The sequence below is a fragment of the Toxotes jaculatrix genome, chromosome 12 (genome assembly GCF_017976425.1).
Source record: "Toxotes jaculatrix isolate fToxJac2 chromosome 12, fToxJac2.pri, whole genome shotgun sequence".
NCBI lineage: Eukaryota > Metazoa > Chordata > Actinopteri > Toxotidae > Toxotes > Toxotes jaculatrix.
Window position 1 is genome coordinate 12,049,011 of NC_054405.1, and position 19,303 is coordinate 12,068,313.

Below are 19,303 nucleotides of genomic sequence, written 5' to 3' on the forward strand. Positions count from 1 at the left end.
TAATTAGGCCACTGATTTAGTTTAAATTGAACACATCTGATCAACAAACAGTGGTGTCTTCTCAGTGGGCTCTTAAGGTTTGTTCATATTTTTATTACCTCAGCCCATAATTTCTCCAATGCTTTTGTCCAATCTTCATTAAGGAAAAAAGAAAAAACATCAGCAAGTTATAGTGCTTAGTATTTTATTTTCCTGAAGACAAATTTCGTACAATAAAACATTCCATCACAATCCAAATGAAAGCCCAACCTAAGAGAATTCACCTACTGTGTAAACCTGTGATCTTGGTTTAAACATTTTAAGTTTTGAACAATTCTCTTCCAAAGCTAGAAACTAGAAAAACTTAATATGGTATTTAAAAATATATATAATATGACAACAAAAGGTGAACTTCCTTCTTGTTTATGACTTTCCTCTGAGTGCAGCCCAGAAGTCAGTTCATCATTTCTTAATCTTTCAGTGTTCAAGATGCAGCTAAAGCATTTGCCTCTTAGTTACGTTATGGGCTTTGCTTCCTGTTTCGAGGTTTGGAAGAGAGCGGCTCAGTCGATCACAGGATTAACTACAAAGCAACTTCCACTTAAGTCCCAAAATGTCCCACACATCAGGTACGCAAACATCGATGAATACAAAAACAACCAGCAAAATATTCTAGTAGCCACTGCCTCTATATAACAGTAAGTTTAAAATGTGATGAGAAAATAAATCAAGTTATACTCGTGTAATGCTTTAGTAATTGTTAGTTGGCTATTGAAACAACATGATAGCATGGTTAATTTATATTACACCACTTCCCAACACCTACCGCTGACCTAACGCTGAGACGACTATGTAGCATATGAGAGTGCAGACATTGACTGAGCATGCACTTGTTTAACTGTAGAATATGCAGTTATTGAAGCAGACACGGCACCTGTCATTACTATTTATCCCTCTGCCTTTGTCCCATCTATCTACAGCATGTTTCAACCCTTTAAATACTGTTTCCGTTTGAGGTAAAGTAACTGCTTTAGCAGATCAGCCAGACTTTTTTCTTTTAGCCTTGCCACAGAAGGAAACCATTGCATAATAAAACTATGAAAGCAGTGACAAAAAACAGCCATCTCTCTCCATAGGACTATACATATACACATTTTTCTACAACGTGGAGCCATGTGTAATTGCTGCCACAGACGACTATCTGCATTTTCTGAGACAGAACATTTACAGTATCGCTCATTACCTGCCAGCAGAGCCTAAACAGACTCTGCTGTGAGTCCCTCTCATTCCAGCATCGTACAGGAGCTCTTATATTGCTTTTACATTGTTAGCAAGTGACCATCTGCAAGGTCGCATAGTCCTCAGTTACATTAAAATAATCTAGTGGTGTCACAACATCAACAGATATTGGAAATTGCATGATCAGCAAACTGCTAGAACACAGCACTGAAGGCTTTTTAACCCTATACCTGACTGATAATGCAAGTAGATATTGTTTTGACTGGAATAATCATAATCATAACTTTATCTGTTAAAAAAAAAGGGGGGGGGCACCCTCTTGAGCTCCGTGCAGCTCGATGAGCCACCAGCACACGAGAGTCAACAACCAGACTCGAGTCTAACCTGCCTTCCCTGAAGACCCTCAGCCTTTGGAGCCACTTTGAAATGCATGCCAGGGTGTCTGTCCTATTCATAGTTCCTGTTTCTGTGTGTGTCTTTATGTGTGTGGCGAGTGGCAGTGGATGAGATGGAAAAAATCATTTACAGTCTCAGCAGATCCCTTTGACTCTATCAAAGCTAATCACCAAATATCAGCAGTGCCATGAAAGGAGCATGGTTATGGAAACTTTTCCATAATGATGAGATGGGCACTAATAAAAAGACCATTACGTGACCATTCTCTTTCCAATTTGTACATACTCAACACTATTATATACCATAGAAATATATAAATACTATAAAATGTCTTTTTTTTTTATGATGAGCAAGCATTGGCATGCTACTTAATTCCAATGAGCTCTATTTCTGCTCTAGTCATAAAATCAGTACGCTGCAGGATAGAGACAAGGGTTTAGCAATTTTGTGTAGGTATGTGTGTGTGTAAAAAGGCTGAATAGGAAGTCATAATTTGGCTATTTATGCTGTGTATCTTGTTGAAATTCAGAACTGCTCAAATTGGCTATGTGGCAAAGAAATGAGAATAAAAATCTATGGGACTGAGACTGAGCTTGGAACTGTGTAACAGTCATATCTGAAGCTAAGTGAGGCCAGTCTGGTAAAGTATACTTCCCTTTTCACAATTTATTGTCTGTTCTGAGCGCACTCCCCCCGAGGTGAGCTCCTCAGGAGAGTTTATCATCTGTCTTGAAGGGTAAACCATACTGCTGCGGGACGGCTGAGTGATAAGCGTGTGCAGGCGGGAGCGGACATCACGATGGTGGGGCGTTCTGGTTCTGGTATATGGATGCCTTGTCTTTCAACAGGTCCAGACATAGATGACAGCTCCAGCTCCCTGAGTGCCAAAATAACAGAGAAGAAGTATGATCATCAGAGATGTTTAAAGGTAGGAATGGGGCCGATCCGATCCGATGTTGGTATCGGGTTCCGATACAAATATAATTCATGGATCGTAAATTTCCGATCCAACCTGCAGAGATTTCCGATCCATGAACCATGTCTGTGCTTTAATGTTGTCTGCTGAAATCTGAAATGACTCCCTGCCCACATCTCTGCTAACTGGCTGCACTAACATGTTAGTGATGGGAATTCTGGCTCTTTTTAGAGAACTGGCTCTTTTGGCTCAGCTCACTAAAAACAGCCGGCTCTTTCGGCTCCCAATCGGCTCTTCAAATTGTTTTGTTGATTAAATTAAATAACATGTTGAGGACATACTAAAGTATGACTTTTTTTAGCCTATTTTTTAGGCCTTTACTATACTATGACCTTTTTTGGCACATTTTGAGGCCATACTAAAGTATAACTTTTTTGTAGCCTTACTATACTGTGACTTTTTTTTATGACATTTTGAGCTCTTTCTGAAATATAACTTTTTTTTGGCATATTTTTATGCCTTAAGGCCGTACAAGGTTTTTTATGACATTTTGAACTCTTACTAAAATATGACTTTTTTGGCCGATTTTGACACCTTACTACACCATGACGTTTTTTATGACATTTTGAGGTAAAAAAAAATTTCGACTTTTTTTTGGCCGATTTTGACGCCTTACTATAGGATGACACTTTTAATGACATTATGAGGTCAAAAATTTTTTTGACTTTTTTTGACCGATTTTGACGCCTTACTATACTATGACGTTTTTTTATGACATTTTGAGGTCAAAAAAAATTTGGACTTTTTTTGGCCGATTATGATGCCATACTATACTATGACGTTTTTTATGACATTTTGAGGTCAAAAAAAATTTTGACTTTTTTTGGCCGAAAAAAATGCCATACTATATTATGACGTTTTTTACGACATTTTCAGGTCAAAAAAATTTCTGACTTTTTTTGGCCGAAAAAAATGCCATACTACACTATGACGTTTTTTACAACATTTTGAGGTCAAAAAATTTTTGACTTTTTTTGGCCGAAAAAAATGCCATACTATATTATGACGTTTTTTACGACATTTTCAGGTCAAAAAAATTTCTGACTTTTTTTGGCCGAAAAAAATGCCATACTACACTATGACGTTTTTTACAACATTATGAGGTCAAAAAATTTTTTGACTTTTTTTGACCGATTTTGACGCCTTACTATACTATGACGTTTTTTTATGACATTTTGAGGTCAAAAAAAATTTGGACTTTTTTTGGCCGATTATGATGCCATACTATACTATGACGTTTTTTATGACATTTTGAGGTCAAAAAAAATTTTGACTTTTTTTGGCCGAAAAAAATGCCATACTATATTATGACGTTTTTTACGACATTTTCAGGTCAAAAAAATTTCTGACTTTTTTTGGCCGAAGAAAATGCCATACTACACTATGACGTTTTTTACAACATTTTGAGGTCAAAAAATTTTTGACTTTTTTTGGCCGAAAAAAATGCCTAACTATACTATGACGTTTTTTATGACATTTTGAGGTCAAAAAATTTTTTGACTTTTTTTGGCCCAAAAAAACGCCATACTATACTATGACGTTTTTTACGACATTTTGAGGTCAAAAAAAATTTGATTTATTTTGGCCGAAAAAAACGCCTTACTATACTATGACGTTTTTGACGACATTTTGAGGTAAAAAAAATTTTTTGATTTATTTTGGCCGAAAAAAACGCCTTACTATACTATGACGTTTTTTATGACATTTTGAGGTAAAAAAAAATTTTGATTTATTTTCAGCCGATTTTAACACCTTACTATACTATGACGTTTTTTATGACATTTTGAGGTAAAAAAAAATTTTGATTTATTTTGGCCAAAAAAAACCCGCCATACTATACTATGACGTTTTTTATGACATTTTGAAGTCAAAAAATTTTTTGACTTTTTTTGCCTGGAAAAAACGCCTTACTATACTATGACATTTTTTACGACATTTTGAGGTCAAAAATTTTTTTCACTTTTTTCAGCCGATTTTGACGCCTTACTACACTATTACGTTTTTTATGACATTTTGAGGTCAAAAAAAAATTTTGATTTATTTTGGCCGATTTTGACGCCTTACTATACTATGACGTTTTTTACGACATTTTGAGGTCAAAAAAAATTTTGACTTTTTTTTGCCGAAAAAAACGCCTTACTATACTATGACGTTTTATATGACATTTTGAGGTAAAAAAAAAACTTGACTTTTTTTTGCCGAAAAAAACGCCTTACTATACCATGACGTTTTTTATGACATTTTGAGGTCAAAAAAAATTTTGATTTATTTTGGCCGAAAAAAACGCCTTACTATACTATGGCGTTTTATATGACATTTTGAGGTAAAAAAAAAAACGACTTTTTTTTGCCAAAAAAAACGCCTTACTATACTATGACGTTTTTTATGACATTTTGAGGACAAAAATTTTTTTTGACTTTTTTTTGCCCGAAAAAAAAGCCTTACTATACTATGACGTTTTTTATGACATTTTGAGGTAAAAAAAAATTTTGACTTTTTTTTGCCGATTTTGACGCCTTACTATACTATGACGTTTTTTACGACATTTTGAGGTCAAAAAAATTTTTGACTTTTTTTGCCCGAAAAAAACGCCTTACTATACTATGACGTTTTTTACGACATTTTGAGGTCAAAAATTTTTTTGACTTTTTTTGCCTGAAAAAAACGCCTTACTATACTATGACGTTTTTTATGACATTTTGAGGTCAAAAAATTTTTTGACTTTTTTTGCCCGAAAAAAACGCCTTACTATACTATGACGTTTTTTACGACATTTTGAGGTCAAAAAAAATTTTGACTTTTTTTGGCCGAAAAAAACGCCTTACTATACTATGACGTTTTGAGGTCAAAAAATTTTTTGACTTTTTTCGGCCGATTTTGATGCCTTACTATACTATTTTGGCTGATTTTGACGCCTTACTATACTATGATGTTTTTTATGACATTTTGAGGTCAAAAAAATTTTTGATTTATTTTGGCCGATTTTGACGCCTTACTATACTATGACGTTTTTTATGACATTTTGAGGTCAAAAAAAATTTTGACTTTTTTTTGCCGAAAAAAACGCCTTACTATACTATGACGTTTTATATGACATTTTGAGGTAAAAAAAAAACGTGACTTTTTTTTGCCGAAAAAAACGCCTTACTATACCATGACGTTTTTTATGACATTTTGAGGTCAAAAAAAATTTTGATTTATTTTGGCCGAAAAAAACGCCTTACTATACTATGGCGTTTTATATGACATTTTGAGGTAAAAAAAAAAACGACTTTTTTTTGCCAAAAAAAACGCCTTACTATACTATGACGTTTTTTATGACATTTTGAGGACAAAAATTTTTTTTGACTTTTTTTTGCCCGAAAAAAAAGCCTTACTATACTATGACGTTTTTTATGACATTTTGAGGTAAAAAAAAATTTTGACTTTTTTTTGCCGATTTTGACGCCTTACTATACTATGACGTTTTTTACGACATTTTGAGGTCAAAAAAATTTTTGACTTTTTTTGCCCGAAAAAAACGCCTTACTATACTATGACGTTTTTTACGACATTTTGAGGTCAAAAATTTTTTTGACTTTTTTTGCCTGAAAAAAACGCCTTACTATACTATGACGTTTTTTATGACATTTTGAGGTCAAAAAATTTTTTGACTTTTTTTGCCCGAAAAAAACGCCTTACTATACTATGATGTTTTTTATGAAATTTTGAGGTAAAAAAAAATGTGACTTTTTTTGGCCGAAAAAAACGCCATACTATACTATGACGTTTTTTACGACATTTTGAGGTCCATAAAAATTTTGACTTTTTTTTGCCGATTTTGACGCCTTACTATACTATGACGTTTTTTACGACATTTTGAGGTCAAAAACTTTTTTGACTTTTTTTGGCCGAAAAAAACGCCTTACTATACTATGACGTTTTTTATGACGTTTTGAGGTCAAAAAAAAATTTGACTTTTTTCGGCCGATTTTGACGCCTTACTATACTATGACGTTTTTTATGACATTTTGAGGTCCATAAAAATTTTGACTTTTTTTTGCCGATTTTGACGCCTTACTATACTATGACGTTTTTTATGACATTTTGAGGTCAAAAAAAATTTTGACTTTTTTTTGCCGATTTTGACGCCTTACTATACTATGACGTTTTTTACGACATTTTGAGGTCAAAAAAATTTTTGACTTTTTTCGGCCGATTTTGATGCCTTACCAAACTATTTTGGCCGATTTTGACGCCTTACTATACTATGATGTTTTTTATGAAATTTTGAGGTCAAAAATTTTTTTGACTTTTTTTTGGCCGATTTTGACGCCTTACTATACTATGACGTTTTTTACGACATTTTGAGGTCAAAAAATTTTTTTACTTTTTTTGCCCGAAAAAAACGCCTTACTATACTATGACGTTTTTTACGACATTTTGAGGTAAAAAAAAAATGTGACTTTTTTTGGCTGAAAAAAACGCCTTACTATACTATGACGTTTTTTACATTTTGAGGTCAAAAATTTTTTTGACTTTTTTTGCCCGAAAAAAACGCCTTACTATACTATGACGTTTTTTATGACATTTTGAGGTCAAAAAAAATTTTGATTTATTTTGGCCGATTTTGACGCCTTACTATACTATGATGTTTTTTATGACATTTTGAGGTCAAAAAAATTTTTGACTTTTTTTGCCCGAAAAAAACGCCTTACTATACTATGACGTTCTTTACGACATTTTGAGGTCAAAAAAAATTTTGATTTATTTTGGCCGATTTTGACACCTTACTATACTATGACGTTTTTTATGACATTTTGAGGTCAAAAAAAATTTTGATTTATTTTGGCCGATTTTGACGCCTTACTATACTATGACGTTTTTTATGACATTTTGAGGTCAAAAAAATTTTTGACTTTTTTTGCCCGAAAAAAACGCCTTACTATACTATGATGTTTTTTACGACATTTTGAGGTAAAAAAAAGTGACTTTTTTTGGCCGAAAAAAACGCCTTACTATACTATGACGTTTTTTACGACATTTTGAAGTCAAAAAATTTTTTTGATTTATTTTGGCCGATTTTGACGCCTTACTATACTATGACGTTTTTTATGACATTTTGAGGTCAAAAAAAATTTTGACTTTTTTTGCCCGAAAAAAACGCCTTACTATACTATGATGTTTTTTACGACATTTTGAGGTAAAAAAAAAATGTGACTTTTTTTGGCCGAAAAAAACGCCTTACTATACTATGACGTTTTTTATGACATTTTGAGGTCAAAAAAAATTTTGACTTTTTTTGCCCGAAAAAAACGCCTTACAATACTATGACGTTTTTTACAACATTTTGAGGTCAAAAATTTTTTTGACTTTTTTTGCCCGAAAAAAACGCCTTACTATACTATGACGTTTTTTATGACATTTTGAGGTAAAAAAAAATGCGACTTTTTTCGGCCGATTTAGACGCCTTACTATACTATGACGTTTTTTAGGACATTTTGAGGTCAAAAATTTTTTTTACTTTTTTTGGCCGAAAAAAACGCCTTACTATACTATGACGTTTTTTATGACATTTTGAGGTCAAAAAAAATTTTGATTCATTTTGGCCGAAAAAAACGCCTTACTATACTATGACGTTTTTTACGACATTTTGAGGTCAAAAAAATTTTTGACTTTTTTTGGCCAAAAAAAACGCCATACTATACTATGACGTTTTTTACGACATTTTGAAGTCAAAAAATTTTTTGATTTATTTTGGCCGATTTTGACGCCTTACTATACTATGACGTTTTTTATGACATTTTGAGGTCAAAAAAAATTTTGACTTTTTTTGCCCGAAAAAAACGCCTTACAATACTATGACGTTTTTTACAACATTTTGAGGTCAAAATTTTTTTTTGACTTTTTTTGCCCGAAAAAAACGCCTTACTATACTATGACGTTTTTTTATGACATTTTGAGGTCAAAAAAAATTTTGATTCATTATGGCCGAAAAAAACGCCTTACTATACTATGACGTTTTTTACGACATTTTGAAGTCAAAAAATTTTTTGATTTATTTTGGCCGATTTTGACGCCTTACTATACTATGACATTTTTTATGACGTTTTGAGGTCAAAAAAAATTTTGACTTTTTTCAGCCGATTTTGACGCCTTACTATTCTATGACGTTTTTTACGACATTTTGAGGTCAAAAAAAATTTTGACTTTTTTTGCCCGAAAAAAACGCCATACTATACTATGATGTTTTTTACGACATTTTGAGGTCAAAAATTTTTTTGACTTTTTTTTGCCCGAAAAAAACGCCTTACTATACTATGATGTTTTTTACGACATTTTGAGGTCAAAAATTTTTTTGACTTTTTTTGCCCGAAAAAAACGCCTTACTATACTATGACGTTTTTTATGACATTTTGAGGTAAAAAAAAAATTTTGATTCATTTTGGCCGAAAAAAACGCCTTACTATACTATGATGTTTTTTACGACATTTTGAGGTAAAAAAAAAATGTGACTTTTTTTGCCCGAAAAAAACGCCTTACTATACTATGATGTTTTTTACGACATTTTGAGGTAAAAAAAAAGTGACTTTTTTTGGCCGAAAAAAACGCCATACTATACTATGATGTTTTTTATGACATTTTGAGGTCCATAAAAATTTTGACTTTTTTTTGCCGATTTTTACGCCTTACTATACTATGACGTTTTTTATGACATTTTGAGGTCAAAAAAAATTTTGACTTTTTTTTGCCGATTTTGACGCCTTACTATACTATGACGTTTCTTACGACATTTTGAGGTCAAAAAAATTTTTGACTTTTTTTGGCCGAAAAAAACGCCTTACTATACTATGACGTTTTTTATGACATTTTGAGGTCAAAAAAATTTTTGATTTATTTTGGCTGATTTTGACGCCTTACTATACTATGACGTTTTTTATGACATTTTGAGGTCAAAAAAATTTTTGACTTTTTTTGGCCGAAAAAAACGCCTTACTATACTATGACGTTTTTTTATGACGTTTTGAGGTAAAAAAAAAATGTGACTTTTTTTAGCCGAAAAAAACGCCTTACTATATTATGACGTTTTTTATGACATTTTGAGGTCAAAAAAATTTTTGATTTATTTTGGCCGAAAAAAACGCCTTACTATACTATGACGTTTTTTACGACATTTTGAGGTCAAAAAAAATTTTGACTTTTTTTGGCCAAAAAAAAACGCCATACTATACTATGACGTTTTTTATGACATTTTGAGGTCCATAAAAATTTTGACTTTTTTCGGCCGATTTTGACGCCTTACTATACTATGACGTTTTTTATGACATTTTGAGGTAAAAAAAAATTTTGACTTTTTTTTGCCGATTTTGACGCCTTACTATACTATGACGTTTTTTATGACGTTTTGAGGTAAAAAAAAATTGACTTTTTTCAGCCGATTTTGACGCCTTACTATACTATGACGTTTTTTACGACATTTTGAGGTCAAAAAAAATTTTGACTTTTTTTGCCCGAAAAAAACGCCATACTATACTATGACGTTTTTTACGACATTTTGAGGTCAAAAATTTTTTTGACTTTTTTTGCCCGAAAAAAACGCCTTACTATACTATGACGTTTTTTATGACATTTTGAGGTAAAAAAAAAATGCGACTTTTTTCGGCCGATTTTGATGCCTTACTATACTATGACGTTTTTTATGACATTTTGAGGTCAAAAAATTTTTTGACTTTTTTTGCCCGAAAAAAACATCTTACTATACTATGATGTTTTTTACGAAATTTTGAGGTAAAAAAAAAAATGTGACTTTTTTTGGCCGAAAAAAACGCCATACTATACTATGACGTTTTTTAGGACATTTTGAGGTCCATAAAAATTTTGACTTTTTTTTGCCGATTTTGACGCCTTACTATACTATGACGTTTTTTATGACATTTTGAGGTAAAAAAAAAAAGTGACTTTTTTTGGCCGAAAAAAACGCCTTACTATACTATGACGTTTTTTATGACATTTTGAGGTCAAAAAATTTTTGACTTTTTTTGGCCGAAAAAAACGCCTTACTATACTATGACGTTTTTTATGACGTTTTGAGGTCAAAAATTTTTTTGACTTTTTTCGGCCGATTTTGACGCCTTACTATACTATGACGTTTTTTATGACATTTTGAGGTAAAAAAAAAATGTGACTTTTTTTGCCCGAAAAAAACGCCTTACTATACTATGACGTTTTTTACGACATTTTGAAGTCAAAAAAATTTTTGATTTGTTTTGGCCGATTTTGACGCCTTACTATACTATGACGTTTTTTATGACATTTTGAGGACAAAAAAAATTTTGACTTTTTTTGCCCGAAAAAAACGCCTTACTATACTATGACGTTTTTTACAACATTTTGAGGTCAAAAATTTTTTTGACTTTTTTTGCCCGAAAAAAACGCCTTACTATACTATGACGTTTTTTACGACATTTTGAGGTCAAAAAAAAATGTGACTTTTTTTCCCCGAAAAAAACGCCTTACTATACTATGACGTTTTTTACGACATTTTGAAGTCAAAAAATTTTTTGATTTATTTTGGCCGATTTTGACGCCTTACTATACTATGACGTTTTTTATGACATTTTGAGGTCAAAAAAAATTTTGACTTTTTTTGCCCGAAAAAAACGCCATACTATACTATGACGTTTTTTACGACATTTTGAGGTCAAAAATTTTTTTGACTTTTTTTTGCCCGAAAAAAACGCCTTATTATACTATGACGTTTTTTACGACATTTTGAGGTCAAAAATTTTTTTTACTTTTTTTGCCCGAAAAAAACGCTTTATTATACTATGACGTTTTTTATGACATTTTGAGATAAAAAAAAAATGCGAATTTTTTCGGCCGATTTTGATGCCTTACTATACTAAGACGTTTTTTAGGACATTTTGAGGTCAAAAAAAAATTTGACTTTTTTTGGCCGAAAAAAAAGCCTTACTATACTATGACGTTTTATATGACATTTTGAGGTAAAAAAAAAACTTGACTTTTTTTTGCCCAAAAAAACGCCTTACTATACTATGACGTTTTTTATGACATTTTGAGGTCAAATAAATTTTTGACTTTTTTTGGCCGAAAAAAACGCCTTACTATACTATGACGTTTTTTATGACGTTTTGAGGTCAAAAAAAATTTTTGATTTATTTTGGCCGAAAAAAACGCCTTACTATACTATGACGTTTTTTACGACATTTTGAGGTCAAAAAAAATTTTGACTTTTTTTGGCCGAAAAAAACGCCATACTATACTATGACGTTTTTTATGACATTTTGAGGTCCATAAAAATTTTGACTTTTTTTTGCCGATTTTGACGCCTTACTATACTATGACGTTTTTTATGACATTTTGAGGTCAAAAAAAATTTTGACTTTTTTTTGCCGATTTTGACGCCTTACTATACTATGACGTTTTTTACGACATTTTGAGGTCAAAAAAATTTTTGACTTTTTTTGGCCGAAAAAAACGCCTTACTATACTATGACGTTTTTTACGACATTTTGAGGTCAAAAATTTTTTTGACTTTTTTTGGCCGAAAAAAACGCCTCACTATACTATGATGTTTTTTATGACATTTTGAGGTCAAAAAAAATTTTGATTTATTTTGGCCGATTTTGACGCCTTACTATACTATGACGTTTTTTATGACATTTTGAGGTCAAAAAAATTTTTGACTTTTTTTGCCCGAAAAAAACGCCTTACTATACTATGATGTTTTTTACGACATTTTGAGGTAAAAAAAAAATGTGACTTTTTTTGGCCGAAAAAAACGCCTTACTATACTATGACGTTTTTTATGACATTTTGAGGTCAAAAAAAAATGCGACTTTTTTCGGCCGATTTTGATGCCTTACTATACTATGACGTTTTTTATGACATTTTGAGGTCAAAAAATTTTTTGACTTTTTTTGCCCGAAAAAAACGCCTTACTATACTATGACGTTTTTTTATGACATTTTGAGGTAAAAAAAAAATGCGACATTTTTCGGCCGATTTTGATGCCTTACTATACTATGACGTTTTTTAGGACATTTTGAGGTCAAAAATTTTTTTTACTTTTTTTGCCCGAAAAAAACGCCTTACTATACTATGACGTTTTTTATGACATTTTGAGGTCAAAAAAAATTTTGATTCATTATGGCCGAAAAAAACGCCTTACTATACTATGACGTTTTTTACGACATTTTGAGGTCAAAAAAATTTTTGACTTTTTTTGGCCAAAAAAAAACGCCATACTATACTATGACGTTTTTTACGACATTTTGAAGTCAAAAAATTTTTTGATTTATTTTGGCCGATTTTGACGCCTTACTATACTATGACATTTTTTATGACATTTTGAGGTCAAAAAAATTTTTGACTTTTTTTGGCCGAAAAAAACGCCTTACTATACTATGACGTTTTTTATGACGTTTTGAGGTCAAAAAAAATTTTGACTTTTTTCAGCCGATTTTGACGCCTTACTATACTATGACGTTTTTTACGACATTTTGAGGTCAAAAATTTTTTTGACTTTTTTTTGCCCGAAAAAAACGCCTTACTATACTATGATGTTTTTTACGACATTTTGAGGTCAAAAATTTTTTTGACTTTTTTTGCCCGAAAAAAACGCCTTACTATACTATGACGTTTTTTATGACATTTTGAGGTAAAAAAAAAATGCGACTTTTTTCGGCCGATTTTGATGCCTTACTATACTATGACGTTTATTAGGACATTTTGAGGTCAAAAAAAATTTTGATTTATTTTGGCCGATTTTGACGCCTTACTATACTATGACGTTTTTTATGACATTTTGAGGTCAAAAAAATTTTTGACTTTTTTTGCCCGAAAAAAACGCCTTACTATACTATGATGTTTTTTACGACATTTTGAGGTAAAAAAAAGTGACTTTTTTTGGCCGAAAAAAACGCCTTACTATACTATGATGTTTTTTATGACATTTTGAGGTCAAAAAAAATTTTGATTTATTTTGGCCGATTTTGACGCCTTACTATACTATGACGTTTTTTATGACATTTTGAGGTCAAAAAAAATTTTGACTTTTTTTGCCCGAAAAAAACGCCTTACTATACTATGATGTTTTTTACATTTTGAGGTAAAAAAAAAATGTGACTTTTTTTGGCCGAAAAAAACGCCTTACTATACTATGACGTTTTTTATGACATTTTGAGGTCAAAAAAAATTTTGACTTTTTTTGCCCGAAAAAAACGCCTTACAATACTATGACGTTTTTTACAACATTTTGAGGTCAAAAATTTTTTTGACTTTTTTTGCCCGAAAAAAACGCCTTACTATACTATGACGTTTTTTATGACATTTTGAGGTAAAAAAAAAATGCGACTTTTTTCGGCCGATTTTGATGCCTTACTATACTATGACGTTTTTTACGACATTTTGAAGTCAAAAAATTTTTTGATTTATTTTGGCCGATTTTGACGCCTTACTATACTATGACGTTTTTTATGACATTTTGAGGTCAAAAAAAATTTTGACTTTTTTTGCCCGAAAAAAACGCCTTACTATACTATGATGTTTTTTACGACATTTTGAGGTAAAAAAAAAATGTGACTTTTTTTGGCCGAAAAAAACGCCTTACTACACTATGACGTTTTTTATGACATTTTGAGGTCAAAAAAAATTTTGACTTTTTCTGCCCGAAAAAAACGCCTTACAATACTATGACGTTTTTTACAACATTTTGAGGTCAAAATTTTTTTTGACTTTTTTTGCCCGAAAAAAACGCCTTACTATACTATGACGTTTTTTATGACATTTTGAGGTAAAAAAAAAATGCGACTTTTTTCGGCCGATTTTGATGCCTTACTATACTATGACGTTTTTTAGGACATTTTGAGGTCAAAAATTTTTTTTACTTTTTTTGCCCGAAAAAAACGCCTTACTATACTATGACGTTTTTTATGACATTTTGAGGTTAAAAAAAAATGCGACTTTTTTCGGCCGATTTTGATGCCTTACTATACTATGACGTTTTTTATGACATTTTGAGGTCAAAAATTTTTTTGACTTTTTTTGCCCGAAAAAAACGCCTTACTATACTATGATGTTTTTTACGAAATTTTGAGGTAAAAAAAAAAATGTGACTTTTTTTGGCCGAAAAAAACGCCATACTATACTATGACGTTTTTTACGACATTTTGAGGTCCATAAAAATTTTGACTTTTTTTTGCCGATTTTGACGCCTTACTATACTATGACGTTTTTTTACGACATTTTGAGGTCAAAAAAATTTTTGACTTTTTTTGGCCGAAAAAAACGCCTTACTATACTATGACGTTTTTTATGACGTTTTGAGGTCAAAAAATTTTTTGACTTTTTTCGGCCGATTTTGACGCCTTACTATACTATGACGTTTTTTATGACATTTTGAGGTAAAAAAAAAATGTGACTTTTTTTGGCCGAAAAAAACGCCATACTATACTATGATGTTCTTTATGACATTTTGAGGTCCATAAAAATTTTGACTTTTTTTTGCCGATTTTGACGCCTTACTATACTATGACGTTTTTTACGACATTTTGAGGTCAAAAAAATTTTTGACTTTTTTTGGCCGAAAAAAACGCCTTACTATACTATGACGTTTTTTACGACATTTTGAGGTCAAAAATTTTTTTGACTTTTTTTGGCCGAAAAAAACGCCTTACTATACTATGATGTTTTTTATGACATTTTGAGGTCAAAAAAAATTTTGATTTATTTTGGCCGATTTTGACGCCTTACTATACTATGACGTTTTTTATGACATTTTGAGGTCAAAAAAATTTTTGACTTTTTTTGGCCGAAAAAAACGCCTTACTATACTATGACGTTTTTTATGACGTTTTGAGGTAAAAAAAAAATGTGACTTTTTTTAGCCGAAAAAAACGCCTTACTATATTATGACGTTTTTTATGACATTTTGAGGTCAAAAAAATTTTCGATTTATTTTGGCCGAAAAAAACGCCTTACTATACTATGACGTTTTTTACGACATTTTGAGGTCAAAAAAAATTTTGACTTTTTTTGGCCAAAAAAAACGCCATACTATACTATGACGTTTTTTATGACATTTTGAGGTCCATAAAAATTTTGACTTTTTTCGGCCGATTTTGACGCCTTACTATACTATGACGTTTTTTATGACATTTTGAGGTAAAAAAAAATTTTGACTTTTTTTTGCCGATTTTGACGCCTTACTATACTATGACGTTTTTTATGACGTTTTGAGGTCAAAAAAAATTGACTTTTTTCAGCCGATTTTGACGCCTTACTATACTATGACGTTTTTTACGACATTTTGAGGTCAAAAAAAATTTTGACTTTTTTTGCCCGAAAAAAACGCCATACTATACTATGACGTTTTTTACGACATTTTGAGGTCAAAAATTTTTTTGACTTTTTTTGCCCGAAAAAAACGCCTTACTATACTATGACGTTTTTTATGACATTTTGAGGTAAAAAAAAAATGCGACTTTTTTCGGCCGATTTTGATGCCTTACTATACTATGACGTTTTTTATGACATTTTGAGGTCAAAAAAAATTTTGACTTTTTTTGCCCGAAAAAAACGCCTTACTATACTATGATGTTTTTTACGAAATTTTGAGGTAAAAAAAAAAATGTGACTTTTTTTGGCCGAAAAAAACGCCATACTATACTATGACGTTTTTTAGGACATTTTGAGGTCCATAAAAATTTTGACTTTTTTTTGCCGATTTTGACGCCTTACTATACTATGACATTTTTACGACATTTTGAGGTAAAAAAAAAATGTGACTTTTTTTGGCCGAAAAAAACGCCTTACTATACTATGACGTTTTTTATGACATTTTGAGGTCAAAAAAAATTTTGACTTTTTTTGCCCGAAAAAAACGCCTTACAATACTATGACGTTTTTTACAACATTTTGAGGTCAAAAATTTTTTTGACTTTTTTTTGCCCGAAAAAAACGCCTTACTATACTATGATGTTTTTTACGACATTTTGAGGTAAAAAAAAAATGTGACTTTTTTTGGCCGAAAAAAACGCCTTACTATACTATGACGTTTTTTATGACATTTTGAGGTCAAAAAAAATTTTGACTTTTTTTGCCCGAAAAAAACGCCTTACAATACTATGACGTTTTTTACAACATTTTGAGGTCAAAAATTTTTTTGACTTTTTTTGCCCAAAAAAAACGCCTTACTATACTATGATGTTTTTTACAACATTTTGAGGTAAAAAAAAAATGTGACTTTTTTTGGCCGAAAAAAACGCCTTACTATACTATGACGTTTTTTATGACATTTTGAGGTCAAAAAAAATTTTGACTTTTTTTGCCCGAAAAAAACGCCTTACAATACTATGACGTTTTTTACAACATTTTGAGGTCAAAAATTTTTTTGACTTTTTTTGCCCGAAAAAAACGCCTTACTATACTATGACGTTTTTTATGACATTTTGAGGTCAAAAAAAATTTTGATTCATTTTGGCCGAAAAAAGCGCCTTACTATACTATGACGTTTTTTACGACATTTTGAGGTCAAAAAAAATTTTGACTTTTTTTGGCCAAAAAAAACGCCATACTATACTATGACGTTTTTTATGACATTTTGAGGTCCATAAAAATTTTCACTTTTTTTTGCCGATTTTGACGCCTTACTATACTATGACGTTTTTTATGACATTTTGAGGTCAAAAAAAAATGTGACTTTTTTTGCCCGAAAAAAACGCCTTACTATACTATGACGTTTTTTACAACATTTTGAGGTCAAAAATTTTTTTGACTTTTTTTGCCCGAAAAAAACGCCTTACTATACTATGACGTTTTTTATGACATTTTGAGGTCAAAAAAATTTTTGATTTATTTTGGCCGAAAAAAACGCCTTACTATACTATGACGTTTTTTACGACATTTTGAGGTCAAAAAAAATTTTGACTTTTTTTGGCCAAAAAAAACGCCATACTATACTATGACGTTTTTTATGACATTTTGAGGTCCATAAAAATTTTGACTTTTTTCGGCCGATTTTAACGCCTTACTATACTATGACGTTTTTTACGACATTTTGAGGTCAAAAATTTTTTTGACTTTTTTTGGCCGAAAAAAACGCCTTACTATACTATGATGTTTTTTACGACATTTTGAGGTCAAAAATTTTTTTGACTTTTTTTGCCCGAAAAAAACGCCTTACTATACTATGACGTTTTTTATGACATTTTGAGGTAAAAAAAAAATGCGACTTTTTTCGGCCGATTTTGATGCCTTACTATACTATGACGTTTTTTAGGACATTTTGAGGTCAAAAATTTTTTTGACTTTTTTTGCCCGAAAAAAAGCCTTACTATACTATGACGTTTTTTACGACATTTTGAGGTAAAAAAAAAATGTGACTTTTTTTCCCGAAAAAAACGCCTTACTATACTATGACGTTTTTTACGACATTTTGAGGTCAAAAAAAATTTTGATTTATTTTGGCCGATTTTGACGCCTTACTATACTATGACGTTTTTTATGACATTTTGAGGTCAAAAAAAATTTTGACTTTTTTTGCCCGAAAAAAACGCCATACTATACTATGACGTTTTTTACGACATTTTGAGGTCAAAAATTTTTTTGACTTTTTTTTGCCCGAAAAAAACGCCTTATTATACTATGACGTTTTTTACGACATTTTGAGGTCAAAAATTTTTTTGACTTTTTTTGCCCGAAAAAAACGCTTTATTATACTATGACGTTTTTTATGACATTTTGAGATAAAAAAAAAATGCGACTTTTTTCGGCCGATTTTGATGCCTTACTATACTATGACGTTTTTTAGGACATTTTGAGGTCAAAAAAAAATTTGATTTATTTTGGCCGATTTTGACGCCTTACTATACTATGACGTTTTTTATGACATTTTGAGGTCAAAAAAAATTTTGACTTTTTTTGCCCGAAAAAAACGCCTTACTATACTATGATGTTTTTTACGACATTTTGAGGTAAAAAAAAAATGTGACTTTTTTTGGCCGAAAAAAACGCCATACTATACTATGACGTTTTTTATGACATTTTGAGGTCCATAAAAATTTTGACTTTTTTTTGCCGATTTTGACGCCTTACTATACTATGACGTTTTTTATGACATTTTGAGGTCAAAAAAATTTTTGACTTTTTTTTGCCGATTTTGACGCCATACTATACTATGACGTTTTTTACGACATTTTGAGGTCAAAAAAATTTTTGACTTTTTTTGGCCGAAAAAAACGCCTTACTATACTATGACGTTTTTTATGACGTTTTGAGGTAAAAAAAAAATGTGACTTTTTTTAGCCGAAAAAAACGCCTTACTATACTATGACGTTTTTTACGACATTTTCAGGTCAAAAATTTTTTTGACTTTTTTTGGCCGAAAAAAACGCCTTACTATACTATGACGTTTCTTATGACATTTTGAGGTCAAAAAAAATTTTGACTTTTTTTGCCCGAAAAAAACGCCTTACAATACTATGACGTTTTTTACAACATTTTGAGGTCAAAAATTTTTTTGACTTTTTTTGCCCAAAAAAAACGCCTTACTATACTATGATGTTTTTTACAACATTTTGAGGTAAAAAAAAAATGTGACTTTTTTTGGCCGAAAAAAACGCCTTACTATACTATGACGTTTTTTATGACATTTTGAGGTCAAAAAAAATTTTGACTTTTTTTGCCCGAAAAAAACGCCTTACAATACTATGA

At 30.9% G+C, this 19,303-nt stretch overlaps 1 protein-coding gene across 2 annotated transcripts in view; it reads right to left on the reverse strand.

Moving 5' to 3' along the window:
• Positions 1 to 167: 167 nt before the first annotated feature.
• dpf2 (D4, zinc and double PHD fingers family 2) overlaps positions 168 to 19,303 on the reverse strand; it is a 31,433-nt gene continuing 12,297 nt past the window's right edge. For both annotated transcript variants that reach the window (XM_041051695.1, XM_041051694.1), the window contains one exon: positions 168 to 2,491. In XM_041051695.1, the coding sequence (XP_040907629.1) occupies positions 2,409 to 2,491 (83 nt within the window). In that variant the 3' untranslated portion in view covers positions 168 to 2,408. The remainder of the gene's footprint in view (positions 2,492 to 19,303) is intronic.